Consider the following 23,144-nt stretch of genomic DNA (forward strand, 5'->3'; position numbering starts at 1 on the left):
ACAATTCCATTTCGATTCCGAAAATGTCTTCATCGAGACATTAATTCATATTAATGATTAATCACTTACAAAATACAAGTTGGAAATTCCTTTCGGTTTATTTTCTTCTCTACTATTGTAGATGATTGATTGGTTGATTGTTATTGGCGATAAAAATTCAAGCAATTTATCTCATTTGCTAAAGAATGTACTTAAAATCGACGCAAATATTTGCAATGAAACAGCTGTTTGAGTTCATGTTAACATCAACAATTTGTCTACACTCTCCGATACTAAATTCACGTAACAAAATCTTTAGATTAAATATGGTCCAATTTCAAATAAAAGGAGGCTGGTAACCAGACCGGTGGTCATACCTCCCCCACTCCTCGTGGGGAATACAGACCAAGCGCAAAACGCTGCTGACATGACTTAAATTACGAAATAAAATTAGCGGAATTGAAATGGTCATCTTGTGAATACTGGGACAGTTCCAGGATTTTAGGAAGGAGGAAGTGTGGCCCTGGGTTCGTTGAAGCTGATTGCCATGTTATGGGCCTGGTGTCTGTCCTCCCAGACCCCCCGCCCCCCAAAAAAAAACACAAGTAAAAAAATAGGGGTTTTAGATGTGAAATTATCTTTTTCTCAGGCGGATAGATAGATATAGTAGATATTTAAGTAGGTCTACACTCAGGTTTGTGCCAATAAATACTTTCATTTTTTTTTTGGTGAGTTTGGAAAGGGCTCCCCTTTGAATCCGGATCTGAGATATAGTCCACACTAACACACCCACACACATCTGAAAAATTAATCTCTTGAAACAACAAAGAAAAATCAACCTTTTAAGCCTTCTTACTAACATTGATACAAACAATATGTGACCAAACTTCCCCTTTTTTCATTTGAGTTTTTCTTCTTCAAGTTTTCATGAAAGTTAAAGTGAAATTGGGATTTTTTGGTGAATGTACCCCAGATTAATCAGCACGCCTGGTTTACAATTCCCAATGACAAGACAAAATTTCGAAATATTTGGTTGACTTTTTTTCTTAAATGTAATCAAACCAGTTTTGACATCTGTCACGGCAATTAGAATATCGAGAAGATTTCTTTGCGATAAAAAAAAGCAGCAAAAAGGAGAAATGAAGCACATTATTTATACATCTTGTTTGACCTGACCTATTAATGAATACAGAAGATGGTTCTGACAACTTGGCGTGATAAATTCTGGATTCTTTAACCTTTTTACTCTCACTGGAAATTTGCACGAAAGGGGTGCAGAATATATTCTTGCTTAGATTTTTCTGCACGTATAGCATTCCTATATTTTTTCGAGGTTATTGAAGCTAAAATAAAGCAACGAATTTTACATTATTTAAACTGAAAACGACGTTAAAGACGAAATAAATAAATATATTAAAATTTATGGGCAAATCTTCTTTTTTTAAAGTTCTTATTAAAGTAGGTGTTTTTTATTTCGCTGTATAATTTTGTACCACTCTGATTAAGCAAATCTATCTCAGAATTCTAAGTCGTTATGATCACTTTGTTTGGTCCTACATAGAGAGTTCCTAACTATATAATACAATAAAACAAAATGTTGTATCTCTTACATTTAATTCATTTAATGTAACTAAAGCCCACCTCCGTATAAAACAGGCAACTATTCGCGTGTACCATTTTCTATTCACCAAATGGGGTAATTAGGCTAGGCTTTTGATGGCATAACGCAGAGTCCACCGCAAGCTATATACCGTATGCTAATTAGTTGTTGACTCGACTCGGGCACTGCATAAAACAGGGGTTCAGAAACTGACTGTTATGTAATAAGGTTAAAAATGGCATCTTTAAACCAAAAGTAAGGAGAAGAAGGTAAAGGATGTAGTTTGTGAACTTGGGATTAACATAACAAGCGTAGGATCATGGAAAGGCAGGGGTCCGTCATGGTCAACGACTATCTAAGTTAATCATGTGGGATAATCGCATCTAATCCAGTACTCTTGTGTCCTTGATTTATTAAGGCCTAGCCTATATATATATATATATAGATTTAGATATATATATATATGTATATGTATATATATATATCAGGCTAAGTTAAGGATATATGTATAAGGATGTATATGTATATGTATATATATATATATATATATATATATATATATATATATATATATATATATATATATCAGGCCAGGTTAAGGATATAAATATCCTTAACATTATCCTTAACACTAAAGTTTTAGCTGTCTATCCATCTGTCTGTTCTAGTGTATCTATCTTTTTTAGTGTTTTATTTGTTTCCGCTAGCCTTTGAAGATCCTGTTAGGACTGAAACATAGAGCCCTCTAACTCTTATTTCGAATATTTACGACAGGTTATTGAGATAAAATACAAATACAAATGAAGCCTTTCATAAGGCCTACATCGTCACATCCGTTAAACCATAACGAGATAACGCCACTACCAACACACCCTTGTCTCATGAGTGGACGCCACGGCCAAACGGGAGGAATTGTTGGTAATATACAGATATTATATGCATCATATTACTGTACAGTCCTTCTACTCTGTGTGCGTAGGAGGAAGACAGACGTAATTTCCTGTTTTTTATTATAGATGAAACGGAAAAAAAGTTTCCAATTCCATTCCACCTTTCTTTCTTTCCAATGTTTAGTTATTCACTGCCTCTGTCATTGTTACTAAACACTCGACGTTTTAGAACTACTATATCCATATCCCATCAAACAAACAAAATAAGAGACATAAGGTACAATGTTATCATGAATGTTACGCGTGATGTGAGTTTTTATTTGGAGACCTAACTACAAGCAGTTTTACGCCTGTTTTTTTAAAGGTTATGATTGTAAAGCAATCGTTAACGAATGCTTCTTTTGTAGACTTACATATTTCTGATATCGGGACCTCATGCTGCTGGAAAAACACCTGCTTTGTACATATTCCCGTTGTTACACTTGAGGCTTCTTCTATATTCAACTTGAAGAGTAAAATGTTTTATTGCAACTTCATATGCAATCTTGGTTAGGTCTAGAGATGTATTTGAAACAATCTGGTGCAAAAAAAAAAAAAAAAGGGGGGGGGGAAATAAATTGATAGTATCATTAACATATATAGGCGAAATGTCCCTAAATTTGATCGACCAAGGATGAGTGTGAAATTGAAATGATCAATTGATATTCACATCACAGCTGAAATTGTCTAACTTAGCTTAAAGATGAAAGAAGACGGACGTAAAAAAGTGGGCTCATATGCTTACACGTTCCTCGGGAATGTTCACATTTTCTCATGAAACTTCAATATATTGAATGCTTCGGGAGAATATTGGGCTTTCTCAATGGACTTCTAATACTGTCCATAAAATTGCTAGATATGCAGAAATGGTTTCGATGAATTCAAAGTTATGACACTTTCGTGAGAATATTCTTCATTTTGGAATAATTATGTTTGTAATATCCAGAGCCCTGGAGAGTTGAATGACTGTCGATTGGATTGTCAATTTCAGATGTTGCTATGGTGACAGATTCAGCCGATTATAGTAGTCATTCACTCGTACTTAGTACACTGCAAGCGACGATGCCAGGCTTCCCGTCACTTGATAGTTATACTTAATACTGTGACGTTTATATGGATTCATGTGAATTGCACTCGAGCCACACATCCAGCTAGTGTTTCGATTCAACGTGAGTCAACACAGATTAATGACCTGGATCTGACCCGAGTCACTTCTCCTCATGATTTGACTCAACTCTGACTCGATGCATGCCCACTTCACTCTAAATGACTAGTGTCAAGTTAAACTTACTTGATTCTTATTTCAACCAGTTTGTCTCGAAAGATCTGCTGTAAGGGGGTGTTGTAATGGCCCGATTCGAGTATGACCCACATTATAGATTCACACGTTTAAGTATCGACGCCACTGTGCTTGATTCAGTTTGATTGCTCACTGCTGTTCGAGAACGACTTTCAAACCAGTCACCTCAGGATTGCAATGATTACAAATTATAAAATTATAATATGACATCTCTGTATCGAATAATTTCTGACCAATAGTTGTTTGATCTCTCAAATTTACCTCAATTTTCGTAACTATTCTGACGAAATATGTAACACTGGCTTGGAGTTGGGGGCAACAAACGTAAAAGCGACAAAAAAACGAAGTAACATTAGTTCAAGTGTAGTCATCGAAATAATTTCTACCTGTGCTTTTGTCAGTGTTCACTAACCGTCGTATAAGGAAAACATACACGGTACTTCCGGAGCTGTAATACCTGATAAAAAGGGCGTATGACGGCTGAGGCATATACTCACCAATAATTTATCCATTATAGTTTTTTTTTAGCTTCCTTACCATCCAGGGCTATTTCTTGCCCGTAATTTCTGTATCGGCCTCAACACCTTGAAATCGGGCAGACTAGAATCTATGAAACTCTTTGACATATCGTTTACTTCAAAAGTCGCAAAATACAGCATCGCTCTGCATTTAAGTATATATTTAATAATTTCTCACGCCTAGTTCTCATCCTCCTATCCCGGGACGCAAATCAGTTAGGGGTACTTTCGCCCCTCCCCCATACAACTACATTAGATCAGCCGAGTGCCTGGTGACCTTAAATGAACTCTGACCTACATCAAATTGTACACAAACTATACGAACACAAGGCTATTATACCATGCATATATTAGCTACTTTCATGTTCTGGTTCTTAAGATACACCTCTTTTGATATTTTCACATTTTGCACTCTATGACTCCAAATGACCTACACCACAAGCAATATGGTTCGCTGAACTAATAACAGGTAATCCACATGCTAAATATACTAATTGCACAGGTGACCTTCTACTTCTTGAGATATTGTGTGAACGCTTCTTTTCAGACATTGACCCATGCTGACCTCAAATGACCATTGACCAATACCAACAACAATTCCAAGCCAGTTCTACCTAAGGGGAACCTACATATATATATATATATGAAATGTACCCCGTTTTCCTTGAGGTTTGAGCGTTTACGAGCAAGTGTCACACACACACGATAGACCATCGCATAGTTTCCTTCTGCCTTTGGCAAGGAATCAAAAGGAATACATGAGATAAGTACAAAGACACAAACATTTCGTCAAATTTGTTTCACTTTCTTTTTCTGGAGAATACGTCTGCTTACTTGAATAAACATGAAATGGTATAAAATTCTTCTTGTTTGTAATAATACTTGTAAATATCAAAGAAACTGTAACTAAATTTAACAATATAAATGTAAAGGCATCTTATATGTTTACTAGGCAAGTTACATGTATGCCCTGACAGCTCTTACCATGCGGAAGGGGAAGGGTTAGGGGAGTAAAGAGGTGGAAGTAAAATATACATATTGTACATACTGGCATCGAGAGCCCTTTTCTTCCATTTTCCCTTTAGTTCATGAAAATGAAACTACCCCTATTCTTTATCCCATATTGCCCAGCCCCCCCCCCCCAGGTCCTATGGTTGTATTTTCTGACGCCCTCCTTTCAGGCCCAGGCTTCAACTAATTGGGGGTCCTGACATTTGAAAAATTAATCAGGGGAGTCAGAAGGGGGAGTTGATCATACAGGTTCCTCTTTACTCCTCAAGTACAATATAGTCATACACAACAGCTCAACATACAGACGTTACAACCCATTTCATTGGTTCATGAAAGGGTCAAAGGTTATATTTCATACCTGGATGTTTTTTTCAGATAACTTAAATGCGAGGAGAGTTTAAATAACAACATCTAAAGTCTAACTGCATGTAACATTTCTAAATGCTTCGTCATGTGTTAACATTAAACTCCTACCAAAATCAAACTCCAGAATAAATGAGCATTGCTCTTGTAAATGCAATCAAATTAACCCAACTATATGTTTCTCACAGCCTGCAAATATGCACCTGACATCGAAAACAGCATGTGGATTACCGTTCTGGCGACTTGCAAACTTTCTAAATTCTGTTTGGTCCAACAAACATTCTTTGGTGGATCCTGAGACTACACAACGTTACCTGTTTCTTGTTTGTTAATATGAGAGTAATCAGCAACGAATACATACTTGTAATAACTTATGAAACTGTAATTCAACAGCAATGGTCGTTTACATAAATCCTTACTTGATAACTTTTTGCAAAAGTTTCAAGAAACTCAGTAGAATATGTAACTTTATAACCCCATTTTCACTAAACTTCAGTCTTAAAATAAAACAAAGTGAAAGAGATCATGACCTTTTCAAGTGCAACAACCCCATGTTCATTCTTGCCCATATATAGTGCTTTATTTAAGATATTCGTTTTTGGTTTCCTCAAAAGAAACTGGAAATATAAAGGGTACCACGTAACATGATCAAAATAAAGTATACAGGTTACAGAGTACAGAGCATGCAAAACCAAATGTGCCTGCTGACTATTTCTACCTTGTAAATTACAACTTGAGTTGGATCTCTTTACAAGAATCTTGCTAACTAGAACACAAAAGCAGTAAAGACAAAATAAAAGCGTTGGTAGTTCATTTTTCTCTCTTTTTTTTGACACAAGTCCAAGCCTTGATCGCTGACTCTCATAGAATCCTCTGGCCGTCAAGGTTCTTGATTCATTTTTTTCTCTTATATCACTTCACAGTTTCTTATCGGTTGCTTAAAGAGAAGAAAATACAGACAATTAGAGTAAGACAACAGTACACCATATATCTATACAGAATAAAAGTAAATCTTTGGGAGGAGAGTGGGTGGTGGAGGAGAGTGGGTGGGAAAGGAGTGGTAGGGAGAGGTGAGTGGGTGGGAGTGGACATTAGGTGGTGGAGGAGATTGGGTGGGAGAGGAGATTGGGTGGGAGAGGAGAGTGGGTGGGAGAGTAGGTGGGGGAGGAGAATGGGTGAGAGGAGAGTGGAGGGGGGATGTGAGTGGTAGGGAGAGGTGAGTGGGTGGGAGTGGACATTGGGTTGGGGAGATTGGGTGGGAGAGGAGAGGGAGAGTGGGTGGGAGAGTAGGTAGGGTAGGAGAATGGTGAGAGGAGAATGGGAGAGAGGAGGGAGAGGGAATGGGAGAGGAGAGTGGATGGGAGAGGAGAATGGGAGAGGAAATTGAGTGGGAGAGTGTGTGGAGGAGAGTGGAGTTGGTGGGGGAGAAGAGAGGGTGGTAGAGGAGAGGAGGTGAGAGTGGGGAGTGAGTGGTAGAGTAGTTTGGAGACTAAAGTGGCTGAAAGAGGAGAATGGGGAGGGGGAGTGGGTGGGAGAGCAGGTGGGAGTGGAGAGCGGGAGGGAGTGGAGAGCGGATGAGTGAGGAGAGCAGTTAGGAGAGGAGAGTGGCGGGAGAGGAGAGCAGGTGGGAGGGAGTGGATAGTGGGTGGATGAGAGAGGAAAGTGGGTGGGTGTAAAGAGCTACAGACTAATAAATCAGCAACATCAATATTTCTTAGGATAATTTTGTCTCCTTTGTAGCTATCATTTCAAGTGATAGTAACAAATCAATCTTGGGTAAACTGGTACAAATTTAATGAAAGTGGAAATACAAAATTATCAAAAATTTTACTTGATCAAGAAGTGAAATATTATTATATCTCTTTGAAAATTACAAAGTTAGACACTTCAAAAGAGTAACAAATGTTCATGCCAAAACTGCCAAAAAATAATGTAATAACCGAAAGTAACGATCCAGATAACAATATGCCGAGGTGTCAATATGACAAATTTTGTGAGATTTTCCACTGAAGTACAGTACAGACATGATATCTGACCTTGAAAAGAAACTCCTCCAATGATTCCAATCTAATGATATAACAAATCGATAACGGATCATAAATGAACTTCATATATGCTTGGCTGAAAATTACCTCCCTCAGGGGTAGACTTCAGATCATGTTTGCACTATGCTGAATGCAGCTACTTGATATAAGTGACAATTTGATAGCGACCTGACAGTTTTGGGCAAAGATTTGACAAAGTGTGAGGCCCTCCCTCGGGGCAAGAGTAATAAAACAGACATTTTCTAGTTGACAACAGGGAATCAAAAGGGAAAGAATAATGTGGGTTGGGGGGAGGCAAATATTTTGTTTAACCACAAAATACACTTTAATATACTTTAAAGAAAAGTGCAAAGCCTCAGATTTATTCAGGTAACATATATATCTAACCTACTTTGGTTTCCATTTTTGAAGAGTCTATAGAACATAAATATTCGTCAACTGAGCTACAAAATGAACAAGACAAACTTATCAAGTCAGGGCCTCAGAAAGAAATTAAATATGCAAATTTGCAATAAACTGTAAGGAACGCATCAAAATATGATTTTATCAAGAGCAACTATCACTAGACAACAACAAATTGTATCCATTTACTAATTTTTACACAGACTAGAGGTTGCAAACAAGAAGTTAACACATATATGCAAATGAGGCCTGAATGCAGGAGCCAACACCATTTTTATGGTTTAGGAGTTTTCTGACATTATTTGGAAAAAAAAAAGTTTAAATAATAAATCCCAATAAGGATGACGGAATACTGGAAGGTTTGAAATGTATGGAATGGCTCGTAACCATAGGAGTGTTAACCTAATAAACATACATGTTAATTTCCTGTGAGAGTTTGCAAACAAGAAATTAACATATACATTCATATCAGGCCTGAATGTAGGAGAGAGCATCATTTTTTATGGTTTAGGAGTTTTCCAATGTTATTTTGGAAGAAAATTAAATTTCAAATAATTCCCTATAAAGATGACAAACTGCCGAATGGTTTGAAATATGGAAAGGCCGACCATTGCTATGTAAGCAGAGAAACAAGAATGTAAATAAAGCTTAAATCCACTTTTTTAACAATAAATAGTTTCATTATTAAAAGTTTAATAAAGGCAGGATAAAAAATACCAATTTATGATGTTATTGATGTACTAAACTTGTAACTATAGGCAACAACAATAATAACAATAATATTAATAACTAGTCTTATATACTCCAACAAAAGTTGTTCGATGCGCTTTACGGGTGCTGAATGTGCAAACACTAATAAAGTTGAGAGAAAAGAAAAGTTTTAAGACAGCGCTTGAATTGAATAATAGAATCTAAAGACCTAATTTCAACCGGGAGGGAGATCCATAAATGCGGTGCAGCATTCAGAAAACTACGGTCACCAAAAGATCTTGTACGTGACATTGGAACCTGAAGTTGAAATTGATAATGCCAACGTACTGGTCTACATTTAGCTTGCTGATAAAAGAGAACATTAAGGTAGGTTGGGGTACATTAAGGTAGGTTTTAATGCCACGAATAGCTAGAATAAGGATTTTGTAGTCAATGCAGTCTTATTGGTAACCAGTGTAGTTCTTCCAGTATAGGAGTGATGGGAGTTAAACCTGTTTTCCCTATGGAAGATTCAAGCAGCCGTGTTTTGGGTCCTTTGCAATCTCGATAGTTGGGATATAGCTACACCAAATAGAAGAGAATTGCCATAATCAAGCCTACTCGAGATTACAGCATGAATAAGTTTCTCAGTCGCAGGCTTATCGAGATGTATAAAAGTTTGAATAGCAAGTTTGACATGAAACAGTGCAGGTTTAAGTTTCAAAATTTGACACTTGATTACCTGGAGTAGTCTGAGAAACCGACGCCGACATCAGCGAGCCCTGTCTCTATGAGGCTGAGGAACATGGGAACCCCTCTCTGAATTCCACCGTTAACGAACTGACATGAATAGAGGCTGATTATGGGGACCAGTCCATCCTCCTGGAAATGGAACATGAAGCTATGTATGTATGTATATTAGATCCTCCTGCAAGCAGATTCTCCCCCTGCAAGCAGGCCTCTCGCGAAGAAGCCTCATTGGCTTATCAAAGCCGCAAGCTGACCGATGTCAGTCTCTTACATTCATATCTAATGTCCATGACTATTAATTGTCAACAACTCTGTAACTGGACAACATACATTAATCTGGGAGTGACTCGAACCGGGGACCTTATGATTAAAAGGCACCATAGTTAACCACTGAGCTAACACTCCTACTTTAGTTTCAATAGGTATCAATAAGGGTCAGCATGACAAATGGGGAGGGGGAAGGGGAGGTAAGATTGTTGGCCAAACTATTCTCAATCCCTTTCGTCTTTAACATCAATAAAATTCATGACATTTTTTAAGATTGCTTTTTTTGTGTGTGTTAGCTGGATTTTTTCTTGTACTGTATATATTTCAATGATCATAGGTTGGGTCCCCTGTCCCTACCCTCTCCATCAAACCCAGTATTTCATATATCATACATATATACATATATGCAGTACGAACTTCATAGCATCACTATGATGAAATTATTAGCTTAAAAAAAATTGTATGCGGGACTACTAGCACAACATCGTTACAACGATACAAGAATTCTTATCATTGCTATTTATCTCACTGGGTATTATGTCAATATATATATGGGGATTATTAACAACAACATAATGACAAAACAAGATGCTACAGTCTACGACATGCATCCACTACATAGACCTAACTGGAGTTATGATCCCTGTCTTACTGTTGATGTTTAAGCCCATAGAGGGGGTGCTTCCACTATCTAAAAGTAGCAAGATACAGACTGCAAGGCAATAATGGTTTCCTTATTATGTATGCTTCTCTGTATAACTTCATCGCTAAAATCACCGCTAAGAAGCAGTTAAGATAAGATTGGTTTGGAAGAACACATTACGAGTAATATAAATGAGGCAGGACAAGTTTGACAAAGGTTGTTGAGAAGTGATACAGCCTCATCAAATATTTGATGTACTTTATGTGAACTCCCAAATACTCTAAAATTGAAATGTTTTTATGTCATCACACAATGACAGGAGTGACTTGTAAATACACAGTTTTCATTTTATGCAATAGCAGAATACATTTTGGGTCTCCAAGCAACCAGTTGGGCTTTTAGAGTTTTTCATTATGTTTAAAGTTAGGTTAAATCTAGGACTGTTACTATGAGGTGTTTTTTAAGTGTAAAATGGAAATTGAATTGGTGGAAGGAAGAGAAAAGTGACAAGGGAGGTAAAAATATACAGAGAGTATCACAAGATAGAATCAAAGAATGAATGGACTACAATATTAAACAAATCATTTAAAACTCACCAGAATAGTAGCCAGGAATATTTTATTTTTGATCAGCTGAACCATGGCATTTGACGAGGCTACGGGCCAATTGGAATTCTCAGAGATGGGAAAATTGGGAGGTATCTGAGAGGGCGCTTTCAATCCTTCGATCTTACAGAGTCTGCACTGTGTCGGTAACTCTAGATACTTCTCGGGGAGTTGACATAATCTGAACAGGAAATACAAACGTACAGGTAACTGTGTTGTCTGAGATGTAACATTCCAAAATTGTTTTGAGTACAAACTATGATTGTTATTTGCTTGTAAACACCTTTCAAGAAGAAACTATGAAACTGACCTTGAAAATGGTGGCAAAAATAAGAATCAAACTCACTTATTTAACGGCACATTCTCAACTGTACCGTAGTCCACAAAACGAACTGTACAGAGAATATTGGTGCTCTCTTGAACCGAAAGAATCTCTCCGCGGTACCACTGTTTGTCCGTGTTGTAGTAAGTGAGGCAAGGCATACCTGTTGGAACAAAATTGGATATTTCGTAATCCAAGGCGACGGACGTCATCAAGTGTGCATTGTTTTCAAACAGCTCCAGTATCAGCTTACAGACTGAATACCAAACAACATTTATGAAAATCATTTCCAATTTAACAAATCCTCTGCATGGTGTTTCTACGTTTGATTCGTGCTTTCAAATGATAAAGTGAAACCAGACACATGTTATAGCATAAGGATGTGTAAAATTAAAGTTACTGCTTTAAAGGCAACTGGACTTATAGATTAACTGTGGTCTTCAGGCACCTGGTGTGAAATGTTCAAAACTTACCTGGGCTCTAGGGTGAGGGAGATATGCATACACCTGATAAGAGGTGCACTTATGGAAGATTGACTTACTACTGCTGTCAAGCTAACAGGGGTATTGGACCGAGTGGGGTCTTCATGCTCCTGGTGTGAGGTGCAATAGGGGTGTCTATAGGGGTGATAATAGGGGTGATAGAGCCATTAGATTGAGACATACCTGGTTTTGGATGTGAAACCTCTGGTAGAGATAAAGCTAATTTATTCAATTCTGCATGGAGCTTCACAAACTGATCGTAGAGAAGCATCAAGTCATGGTCTTGGTAAGGTCCATCTCTGAAGGTGGTTGAATACTGGAGATAGACCTATAAACAGACGGACAGACTGACATCAACACAGAAGCACACATGAGGCTTTTAGGTATATACTAGGTCTCACAGACACACACAAGTATGAAATATTGGCTATTGAACAAATCAACAATTCCAGACCTTATGCCAAAGACCAAAATACATTGTATGGTTTACTATATATGAAGCCTACACACTAATCAGGATCAATGCTGTAGCTGTTAGGCTAGCTATAGTAAGCCTATGCAGTTGTAACACTTGCAAAATGTATGATTACCTCTTTTGCTAATTTTGTGGTGAGGCCATGAACTCAAATGTGGCATGCTGATACATGATTTCACAGTAGTATCACAGCATGACGTTCTACCTTGCCATCACTGTTACACACAAACTTAAACGTACTGATAAGACAACCGTCCCAAACGTACCAAATATGACGTGCTGTAACATGATTTGACAGCTAAGTATCACAGCATGACGTTCTACCTTGCCATCACTGTTACACACAAACTTAAACGTACTGATAAGCCAATCGTCCCAAACGTACCAAATATGACGTGCTGTAACATGATTTGACAGTAGTACCACAGCATGACGTTCTACCTTGCCATCACTGTTACACACAAACTTAAACGTACTGATAAGACAATCGTCCCAAACGTACCAAATATGACGTGCTGTAACATGATTTGACAGCTAAGTATCACAGCATGACATTCTACCTTGCCATCACTGTTTCAGACAAAACCACACATACTGATAACCCATTGTCTCAACGTACCAAATAGGACATACTGTTACAGGATTTAATAGTAGTATCACAGCATGACATTCTACCTTGCCATCACTGTTACAGACAAAACTAAACGTACTGATAAGCCAATCGTCTCAAACATATCAAATAGGACATACTGTTACATGATTTTACAGTAGTATCACAGCATGATGTTCAACCTGGCCATCACTGTTACAGATAAAACCAAACGTACCAAATCTGGTGTCTCAATACAGGGAACCTCAGCAAGGAACTCCTTCCAGTTGAGGGGAAACTGTAACTGCTGGAACTTTGACGGTAAGGACACTCCATCTTCTGGTGGAGATGTTTTCAAACCAGGAGGGCACTGCGGGCTCAAAGAAATCCTATTACACTCGGCTGCATCCATGAAATCCAAATCATCCTCGTCGAAGATTTCTGCCTCTGGAAGGGTATTCTCTTTCTTTTGCTGTGGTTGAGGATGGGTGGACGAAACGAGGCCTTCCAGGACGAGCAACTGTGGGACATTCTCACCGGTAGGGAGGCACATGTCAACATCCATGGGCTCACCCACAGCTGGTGAATTCTAGAAAATGAAGGAAAATTTGCAAAATACTGACGGACGCTGATATTACAAATTTGTTACTACACTGGTAACTTCTTGTTGGACCCTATAGAACAAATTATTAATATAAATCACAACAAATAGACCCCTGAAATAAGATGAAAATACAGGGAAAAAACTCCATATCATTGAAAAATTGGGAAATCCGGCCCTTAAAATTCTCCAAATCCTGAAATAAAATAATATTGTCAGTGAGCATCTTGACCAAAGAAGAGGCTCGTTGATATCACTCTTCATGCAATATGAAAAAGCATTCAATTGCAAAAATGTGTATTTTATGAAATTTTCAATTTTAATGAATGAATTTAGAAAGGAAAACCTTTAAAATCTTTCTTTGTCCCCGATTGATTCTTTTTACCCCTTCTGCTTCTTTTATAACTGAAATTGTGACAAATATGATAAGTTAATCTAGTTATACCACTGAGAAGGTAACCATGACAACCTAGGTGTGGAATGTAAGGTACTTTCAACGATGCTATGATTACCAAACTATTATATTATACGTTCCAATTTGACTATGACTTTCGTGTCCCTAACATCTACCTTTTGGTCTTATGCTTATCATCACTAACTATAGTTGGTTGTTGTTCTCTACTTTTCTCCACCCATTCTCTCACCATTACCCCCCTCCCCCTCCCCCCTCCCACTTTCAGAGCAATGTGAATGGCCCACTAGGCATCGTTCTATGTGCTGGATAATAGCTTGGAGAATAGCAATTTTATATTGTTGAAATGTGGTTTGGATTCCATTCCAGCAGAAAAGAAGTTCTCTTTCAATATTCTGCTTTTACACGTGTAAATAGTTAATACAGCTGCTGCCACTCAATGCCAAAAGCAAGACTAAATACTTCCATGGCTTATATTTTTCAGGCCACTGACACGAATCTTCCAGAATTTTTAAAAATCAACATTCTTGCAAGAAAACATAATCATTAAATTTAGGGACGAGGGTGATTAACGCGACTTAAAACAATGTAATTAAATATTCGATGCGTTTATACCTTGATAATGATTGAACAGGTTTGCTCTGTCACCATTTGAGCCAAGATGAACATCTTCTCCGAGGATAACTGCAGAAAAATAAGATTTGGTTGCATGAAGAACATTAATGATGAACATTAACATTAAAGATGTATTCAGAGGCACAAGTCATCAGGCTCGCTCAAGGCTATTGATCTCTAGTCTCTGGAGTCTCATAGTTATATTCTTCGTATTGGTGTGGAAAGCTGTGATTTTAAAACCAGTTATTAGCCAAATGGAAAAAAGCTGTGGATTTGTGATGGTTGCAACAACCGTCTTACTTTGGACGGACAAGTCACACCGATGTTTCTTCAGTGTTTCTGATGTTACAGTGTTTCTGATGCCACCTCCATTATCCATTATTTGACTAGAGCAATGGTTTGAACTATATTTATGTTACTTGCCTGGGTACTTGGCATGAATATGTCACTCACCCCAAAGATACATTTATTTTTAGTAAGGGTATCAACATATGCTAAGCACATTCTATTGGGGTTATTTTCCGAAGGGAGCAAATTTTTATATGGGACATGATATGACATCAAATACATCTATTTTTGAAATAAGTAGAATATTCATAGCTATTTCATTTTGTGGGCAAACAATTTATTACTCCTTTAAGCTAACTGTTTAACAGGAAACAGCATACTGACACAGAAAACTCTTTAATTCAAACCACTGAAATTGATTTTCTTTCTGCTGGGGTACCCCAGGGCTTCTTTGAGTACCCCTGTGTTATGTCACTATGGGGAATACTCCAATTCTAGTGAAATACTTTTCCTTTTAAACATAAATATTGGTTTTAATCTAAGAACTGCATTCATATAGGATAAACTAGAAAGAAAGAAGGTATTTTTCACTCACTGTGGTTATGCCATGTAATTTGCAACACAGACTCTGCTGTGGTAAGTTCACTCTAAACGGACGGAAATCAATATCTTTTAAAGGAACTACCTCGCTATTCCCAAAGTCAATGTAGACAACCTGAATAAGAGGAACAGATAAATATAAACAAAAATATATAAACTTTATGACTTGAGAAAGAGGAATCATACGAGAGTAACAATAAAAAGGTAACAAAATTAAATTAAATTGACTTAACTAAGAACAAAATGAAATTAAGTTGACTTAACCAAGAACAAAATAAAATAAAATTGATTTAGCCAAGAACAAAATGAAGTTACATTGACCTAACCACAAACCAATGAGGTAATGCACTGATATGAAATTAAACATGCATGCAATCATACAAAGTTCCTGGTAAAAATTTTAATAAAGTAACTTCTGCTTTTCTGTAGCGGAAAGCTAGAGAAATAATTCACAAAAGAGGCAATACTTTTATGAAAGACTGCTTAGGTCCCAAAATATGCAAACAAAATTACATTCCATGAACTTTTTAGGAGGTATTGAAGTTTCTGGGGATATGGGTTTACTGATTCAGACACCTCTGGGATTCACCCTGTCCCTCTCCCCTCCCCTCCCATTCTCTCCATCTCACCTTCAAGATATTCAGTGATGCAGGGAATCTAAGGTTACCTACCTCTGCGCTCTCTCCATAGACTTGACTCACACTCGCACGATACCATTTGTTGTCTAGGTTGAATTTGGCACAAACCGCTTGATTTAACCTGAGAGGTGAAGGATGGTGCGATCCAGATCCCTTCTGACAAAACACCTGAAGTTCATCCATCATTTCCTGCAAAATATTCACTGATATGTGAGAGAGAGAAAACAAAGGACAGGTTAACTGAGATCATGGTTATCAATACAGGTTTCTGTTTTTTTGTTTTTTTTGTGGCCAGTTTATGAGAAATCTATAAGTACTGTTTCATGATAAAGATCAAATTTAATTTCAGGTTACATTAATAACACAGATAAAGCAAATGCCAACAAATCTTGTTTCTTTCAATACTGAAAGTTGGTCATGAGCAACCATGTTTTCTTCTTTCCCCTAAATTTTGGCTTTTCTGTCTCAAAACGTGAAAATTTATACACAAAAGGAATATAATGAAGAAACAGGTATTGGAATTTGAATATTATCCTCAGGATCATTGTCATGATCTTAACCTTTGTGACTTTAAAACATGGATTAATTGTGGCGGAGGCATCCTTCACACAAAAGTGCAACCGTCATTTCAACCAATTGCAGCAAGTCCACACAGTTGAGCAGGTAGTTTGGACGTTTGCCCTTCTAGAGTTTTTTTAATTTTTTTTATGCAGCACTTTTCTGTTTTTTAAGTCCCAAAAATAATCTATTTAAATGTTTATTTTAATGACCAATCTTTGTCCTTTATGCTTTATCCCTTGATTAACATTGTTCTGGTTTATTTCTCGTTTATTGTTTGGTATTTTTTTATTTATAAACCTTTTCATTTTTACCCTGTAAAGTGCTTTAACATGTATCGACGGTGTTGATATTTGTCAGATAAAAGGTCTCAATGAGAATGAAGCTATGTTTCTTTATACAACTGTATACCTCAGAAGAGACTGTGTAGGTCAGAGTGGGCATTAATGCTCCTGACTGCATGCTACTGACCATATATGCCAAAATCAATATTTACAAATAAATCAAATTGAAATTGAATATTAGGTCAAAGATTCCTCTGCAGTTTCCTCTTCTGATACTCACATTTCTCAACTTCAAGACCATAAATGAGTCCTTCCTGGCTGACAAAAGACACAGCGATGATGGACTCTTTCTGGTCCGGTAAGATGGGAGGGAGGTATTCCACAAGCTTAGTCTCAGTAATCCCAGATGGTCCTTCTTTTTGATCCATGAACTGAGCACCACCAGACTTGTCTACTGAGTTATTTATAGGTGTTCCATGCACCTTGTGTTCACTGTCTGTGTTCACTCCATCTTCAGACTTCTGTGAAGTCAAAGTTTCAAACTGCTTCTGGCTTTCAGCGGAGACTTCTTCCTGATTATCTTCTTCGAGATTATCTCCTGTTATTATTGCATTGTACGGCGACTCTCTCGTACCACCTGTCAAGTCACGACTGTGTAGTCCCTGATCATCACTGGCTGTTTTATTCACCTCAGAGTCCTTTACCATCATCGGCAGCCTATCCACGCTACTACCCTGCACCCTATCCACGCTTCTACCTAGCACCCTATCCAAGCTACTACCTGGCACCCTGTCCACACTACTACCCTGCTCAGGGGATGACTCGGGACCGTGGTCTGGGTTGACTATACCGCTATCTCCACTGTCATTGATGACAGAATGATGGTTCTGGCTTAACGGACTACCTTGAATGCTATTGTCCTTCTTTGGGGAGGGGGTCTTCTTCTGATCTCTATGGGTGCTTTTATCTCCCTGAGGGGAGGTCTTTTTCAAATCTGTTTGAATGCTGTTATCTCCCTTAGGGGAGGTCTTCTTCAAATCTGTATAGATGCTTTTATCTCCCTTTGAGGCAGACTTGTTCTGATCTGTGTAGATATTATCCTCCCTCATCGGTGACGAGACCTTCCTCTGGTGGGTTAGAGATACTTCATCTCTTGAAGGACTAATCGTGCTAACCTTCTCCAACGAATGGTCAATAGTCTTTAAACCTGATGGAGTCACAAATGGAGTCACACCGTCATTCTTGGAACTGCTCTTTTTTGACATGGATGTGTTTTTCCTCCTGCAGAAATCAAGAATATTACACAATTTCAAAACTGTCATTTCTATATCCATATCAAACTGTTATCTCTATATCCATATCATTGATCAAGTACGTGTGTCTTGCAAAAAGGAAAAGAAAAAGAGAGTCAGGCTTGGAAGTGGTAGCCTACGTAACAAATTCATGTTTGATCGGATGCTTCGCATTTTTACCCCAATTGTTCTTCGCGCTATTCCCATCGTGCGAAACTACGGAGTGGCCTCTTATCATAGTTTAATCAGTGTGAGAGTATTTAAATCAGTGTGAGAGTGTAACTACTTTCTGCAATAAAATATTAAAAGAACCATTGTTATATTTTCTTTTCTTTTCCCTTTGTCAATTTTTCCTTCCTTTCATATGGTGAACTATTTCTTTCTTATTTATTCCTCTGGTTGTATAAATTGCTGTTCTTTATCTTTGTCTACCGATTCCGTGGAATAAAGAGGGAGCTGCCTGTACAAGCATCTGGCTTCTTCCACTCTCCTCACGTTCTTTCTTCCATCCTTGTTGCTACACAAGTGAAAGTAAACTGAACCGTACTTAAATTCAGCATTCCTCAATAAACCTTGGCAAAGTACAGTCTCGATATGACCATGAATTGTTACTGTAACAGGAAACTGAGGCATTCTAATCATTGTGAGGGACTAAAATACCACACAGTTTATAATAATGATGAGGAAATCTTAATTATCTCTCTGTCTGCAGGTTTTCATTTATATAGCCTCTCTTAAACTCAGGGGATGGACTGGTAAAAAACCACATAGTTTTCATATCATACAAACATCTCCACCTGGTCAATCACACCGCCAAGATAAAATGTTGGCTTTTGCTTATCTAGTTTGGATCATGAAAAAAAAAAAAAGTTTCATTAACGAAGGTGCTATCACCAGTGTCAAATGTCATATCACACATCGTTAGGTACAACAGTGTAATTATGAAAGAGCCATCCTCTGAAGATTTGAGTCTTCAATTTCCCATCTCTTGTTTCTCTTTTTCAACATGCTCCCACTACCCCTCCTACCCCCCCTTCCCCTCCCTCCACCCCCACAATACAACTTCCTGCCGAGCTGCTTCCATGTTCATGTCTACACAAAACGATTCATTCGTATATCTATTGTATCAGAAACAGCAAAACCAAACAAACCAAAAAAAACCAAAAAAAAGGAAAACAAATTCACACCCACAACTAAACTTCCCATAAAAATTTGACGGCACAGTTCCTCCGAGACGCTTGCGGCCAAAGAGTTAACATTTAAGAATTCATTGCCAGGCAATTTCTGCTTTAATTACTTTGATGGAACTTTATTCTCAACTTATTGTGGTTCAAAAAAAATGTGGATAAATGTTTCTGGAGGCCTACCTGTCTCTCAGGGCAAGGCCCTCTTTGATGAGAAGCTCTGAGATGCTGTCTAGTTCATCAGGCGTGTTTCTGTCGATCATCTCTTGGCCTGTTAATTCATAGAGGAGGTCCACGGGTAAGGAACCATCCAGTTTATCTCCCTGAGGATGGATGCCACAGATTAACAGATAATGTCACTTAATGAATGACATAATCGGCTTTTATTTGTTTTAAACTTGATCAAGTGGGTGTTTTCCGCCTCATTTTATTGGGATACTGAAGGTTAACAGCATGCTGATACAAATTAAGGTAAAATTTCCTCAAAAGGGATGAAATAGGTATACTTCAAATTTTTGTTAAAAGCTTTTAATCTCGTTTTGTCCACCTCAAGTTGGCAATACACCACAGGGAGTAATCATTTATAATTACCAACCCACACTGTGGTCTAAACCAAACAGGACAGTTTTTGTTGTTGAAACAGCATTTCAGCATAGAATTGACAGCTCATATGTACGTCCTACTACTCGCAAGAAAATCTCTCCCAAAATTCCAATCTACGGAGTCAGAAAATAAGGAATGACCTTTTCACCCAACCTTATTTCACTGCCGCCATTTTGTTTGCCTTCTCAGACATTTATCACTTCATATACTAACCAAATGGTGAGCTGTGGAATTAGCATATTCACAGAATATTCATAATCTGTGCATATTCATGTTAGTTTGTCATCCTTACTGTCATGTAATAGAATGAAATATACTTAATCTACTCTGTAAGCTTCTTAAATTCCCTCATAACTACCCTAGAGAAATTCCCCAGTACTGTAAGGCATTACTGGACAGTGCCAACTCCACATTTTCTCACCCTCCATTATAAAGAAAAATTCACAAAATTTTATTCAACATGATCTAAACCCTTCCAAAGTTCCTAATCAATAGATTTCAGACAACAGATGTTCAATTTCTTCAAGGCAAGCATATATACCTTCTTGGCAACTTTTTCTGTTCACTTTGGAGTGATGTCCTAATTGTAACATTTTTAAAAGGTGTGTTTTACTTCTACAAATCATCAGTTGGTAAACAACATCCCAAATTAGTTTTTCTAGCTCAACTTTCTGGGGCAACTTTTCGTCATCGTCCTGAAACTGTACTCTAATCAGAAGTTACTTGGTATGATTTATCATGAATAATGGTCAAATACAATTTAACTGATTAATGCGATTGAATTTTTCGACCTTTGGCCAGTGTTTCACTTTAATTTGAGTGAAGAAGATGAGAATCAATCAACGACAAATCATCTTGAACTTTGTAATCGTTTCCTTTTGGTGATATTTCCATCCGTGATGTTTATACTTTATAGCCAAACATTCTACTCTCACGGCAAGATTCATATTCCGTACCCTCTACCCAACACTACCGGGAGTCTCATGCCATCAAAATTTCATTACGAACCTTTTGGCATATGTAACAGTCCAAGTCATTTAGTTTGTCCTTCAGAAACTGTACAGATGTCTGTGTCCACTCTTGACCTCCGGCAGGGAGCACTCCGGTCAGATGACAACAGATAGCAAACGGCTGCTCCTCTCCGAACTTCTCCTCCAGCACACGAATATTCTTCAAGGTGAGGATCTCGCTGTTGCCATAATCTGTGAAGAGCACCTGTGAGGGGAATGTAGAACCATTGCGTGATGCGCCCTGTTAACAGATCTCCAAAGATTTTGTAAAGCGCCGTAAACATATCTCAATCTATGTGCTAGTTGTGAAAAGAGGTTTCGAAAGATCTCATCTTCAATAATTATGAGAAGAATCCCAGGTATATGTCCAGTATATTCCATTTGGGAGACTTTTTGCTGACACTTACAGCTTACACTCAGTTTAGTGGACGTGATGGAAAATACCTCAAAATATTTACACTGTGTGAATTAGGAGTTTACAGGCAGTTTGCCCAGAAGTATCCATTTGAGATTCCTCAAAGGAAATCTCAGTGATTTCTGAGAGTGTATATGGGTCCAGATCTAGACATTACAGTTAAACATGGACTATCTGTGAAAATCAGGATTGGGGATGGTCCAGATGTTGGATAATCCAGTTTTAATCTACTTTATTTTCAAATTGAGAAGGAGATGTGTCTGCATAAGAGTGGCAGATAACAAATAAATATTGATTCACAAAAAAATTACGTAGAACTGAGGGAGCAATGCTAATGGTCAGTACACACACAGTACAATTGTCTACCTACCACCAGATTGTTCTCGGGTAAGAAGGAAACTATCTGTCCACGACACCATACTCCCTCTCGGACCAGCAGGGCTGCACAGGGGTCCTCCGGACTCCATTCATGGTCCATGACAGCCTCTGTGTCCTTGTAATGTAATGTCATGGCTTCCAGGAGACTGACAAAATGAAATAAAAAAAATAATAATAAAAAAAAAGACAATCAAAATCAAAAATCAAAATCAAATCAAACTCAAATAAAAAACAAACAAAATCAAAATGACAATCAAACACTATAACACTGTAAGTATGACAGGTTATTAGATTCAACCTCAAAGAAAAGATATGGATAAATCAATCCACATGGAAAGATGCTGAAAAGTAACTGACCTCATTAGTATTTTAAACAAATTGTAGAATGACAAATTTCCTTCATCTTTTATTAACCAGAAGGCTCTAATGGTTTAGTGATTCTTTTACCACATTTAAATATGAGAGTATGTTATGTAACACTGTAGACAAGATTTCACGTTCTGACCATTTCTGAATTCATATGGTCAGCAAACTTCAGCCACTGATGTGGACCTGTTTAAATTATGTCTTTCATACTTGCCCTTGACCTCAAATGAACTTTGACCTCCACATAATACCATAGGGATCTTGCACTTACTAACATCAATATACACACCAAGTGTGGGTGGGATTGATTGAAGCCTTTACGTTTCGAGTGATTGCTTTAAAAATGTCTACAGACTTTGACCTCTACACACCATTGACCTCTGCAGACCTTTGACCTCCATGACCTTTTTGAGACTGTTCTTGTACTCACCAAGCTGGATGTACACTCTTAATGTATCGTTTAGCAAAGCTGAATCTTTTATAGTTGTCATATGCTTACAAGTGGTATCACATGACTATGACATCATGTCCTCAAAGATTCCTTCTGCCTTTGGTGAGGAAACAAACAGGATAAAGACCCAATTAGTTAATCTACCTACTGACAGTGACTATTAAATCTGAGATTATTATATTGATACCTGTCCAAACCGTCTTTACTAGCCGTAGCTAGCTGCAGGTAGATACAAGATGGTGATTCCACATTGCTGACGTGGACAGCAGTGTACATTGTTTTCTTTCTGGTGCTGGTTGGCACACTTTGTCTGGACGGAGACAGAGATGACTGGACTATTGATGAAGGTGAAGCAGAGATGGACGGACGTAGCATGTCAGGAGCAAATGACCTGCAGCGAAGCAAGAAAGGGAAACATCACAGTTCAATAGAGTACTTTCTTATCTTCACATGAACAAAAATAGACCTATAATACACAT

The 23,144-nt window shown here is 37.8% G+C and overlaps 1 protein-coding gene across 2 annotated transcripts in view; it reads right to left on the bottom strand.

Annotated features, from left to right (window-relative positions):
* Positions 1–6,127: 6,127 nt before the first annotated feature.
* The window catches only part of LOC139962690 (RING finger protein 17-like), a 38,063-nt gene continuing 21,046 nt past the window's right edge, over positions 6,128–23,144 (bottom strand). For both annotated transcript variants that reach the window (XM_071962877.1, XM_071962878.1), the window contains exons 23-36: positions 22,853–23,056; positions 21,841–21,994; positions 21,054–21,260; positions 19,626–19,765; positions 17,247–18,247; positions 16,158–16,327; positions 15,482–15,601; positions 14,599–14,667; positions 13,209–13,559; positions 12,090–12,234; positions 11,449–11,587; positions 11,094–11,283; positions 9,580–9,719; positions 6,128–6,637 (exon numbers count right to left, since the gene is read on the bottom strand). In XM_071962877.1, coding sequence (XP_071818978.1) covers positions 6,628–6,637; positions 9,580–9,719; positions 11,094–11,283; positions 11,449–11,587; positions 12,090–12,234; positions 13,209–13,559; positions 14,599–14,667; positions 15,482–15,601; positions 16,158–16,327; positions 17,247–18,247; positions 19,626–19,765; positions 21,054–21,260; positions 21,841–21,994; positions 22,853–23,056 — 3,040 coding nt within the window. In that variant the 3' untranslated portion in view covers positions 6,128–6,627. The remainder of the gene's footprint in view (positions 6,638–9,579; positions 9,720–11,093; positions 11,284–11,448; positions 11,588–12,089; positions 12,235–13,208; positions 13,560–14,598; positions 14,668–15,481; positions 15,602–16,157; positions 16,328–17,246; positions 18,248–19,625; positions 19,766–21,053; positions 21,261–21,840; positions 21,995–22,852; positions 23,057–23,144) is intronic.

The sequence above is a fragment of the Apostichopus japonicus genome, chromosome 21, assembly GCF_037975245.1.
Source record: "Apostichopus japonicus isolate 1M-3 chromosome 21, ASM3797524v1, whole genome shotgun sequence".
In the NCBI taxonomy this organism is placed as follows: domain Eukaryota; kingdom Metazoa; phylum Echinodermata; class Holothuroidea; order Aspidochirotida; family Stichopodidae; genus Apostichopus; species Apostichopus japonicus.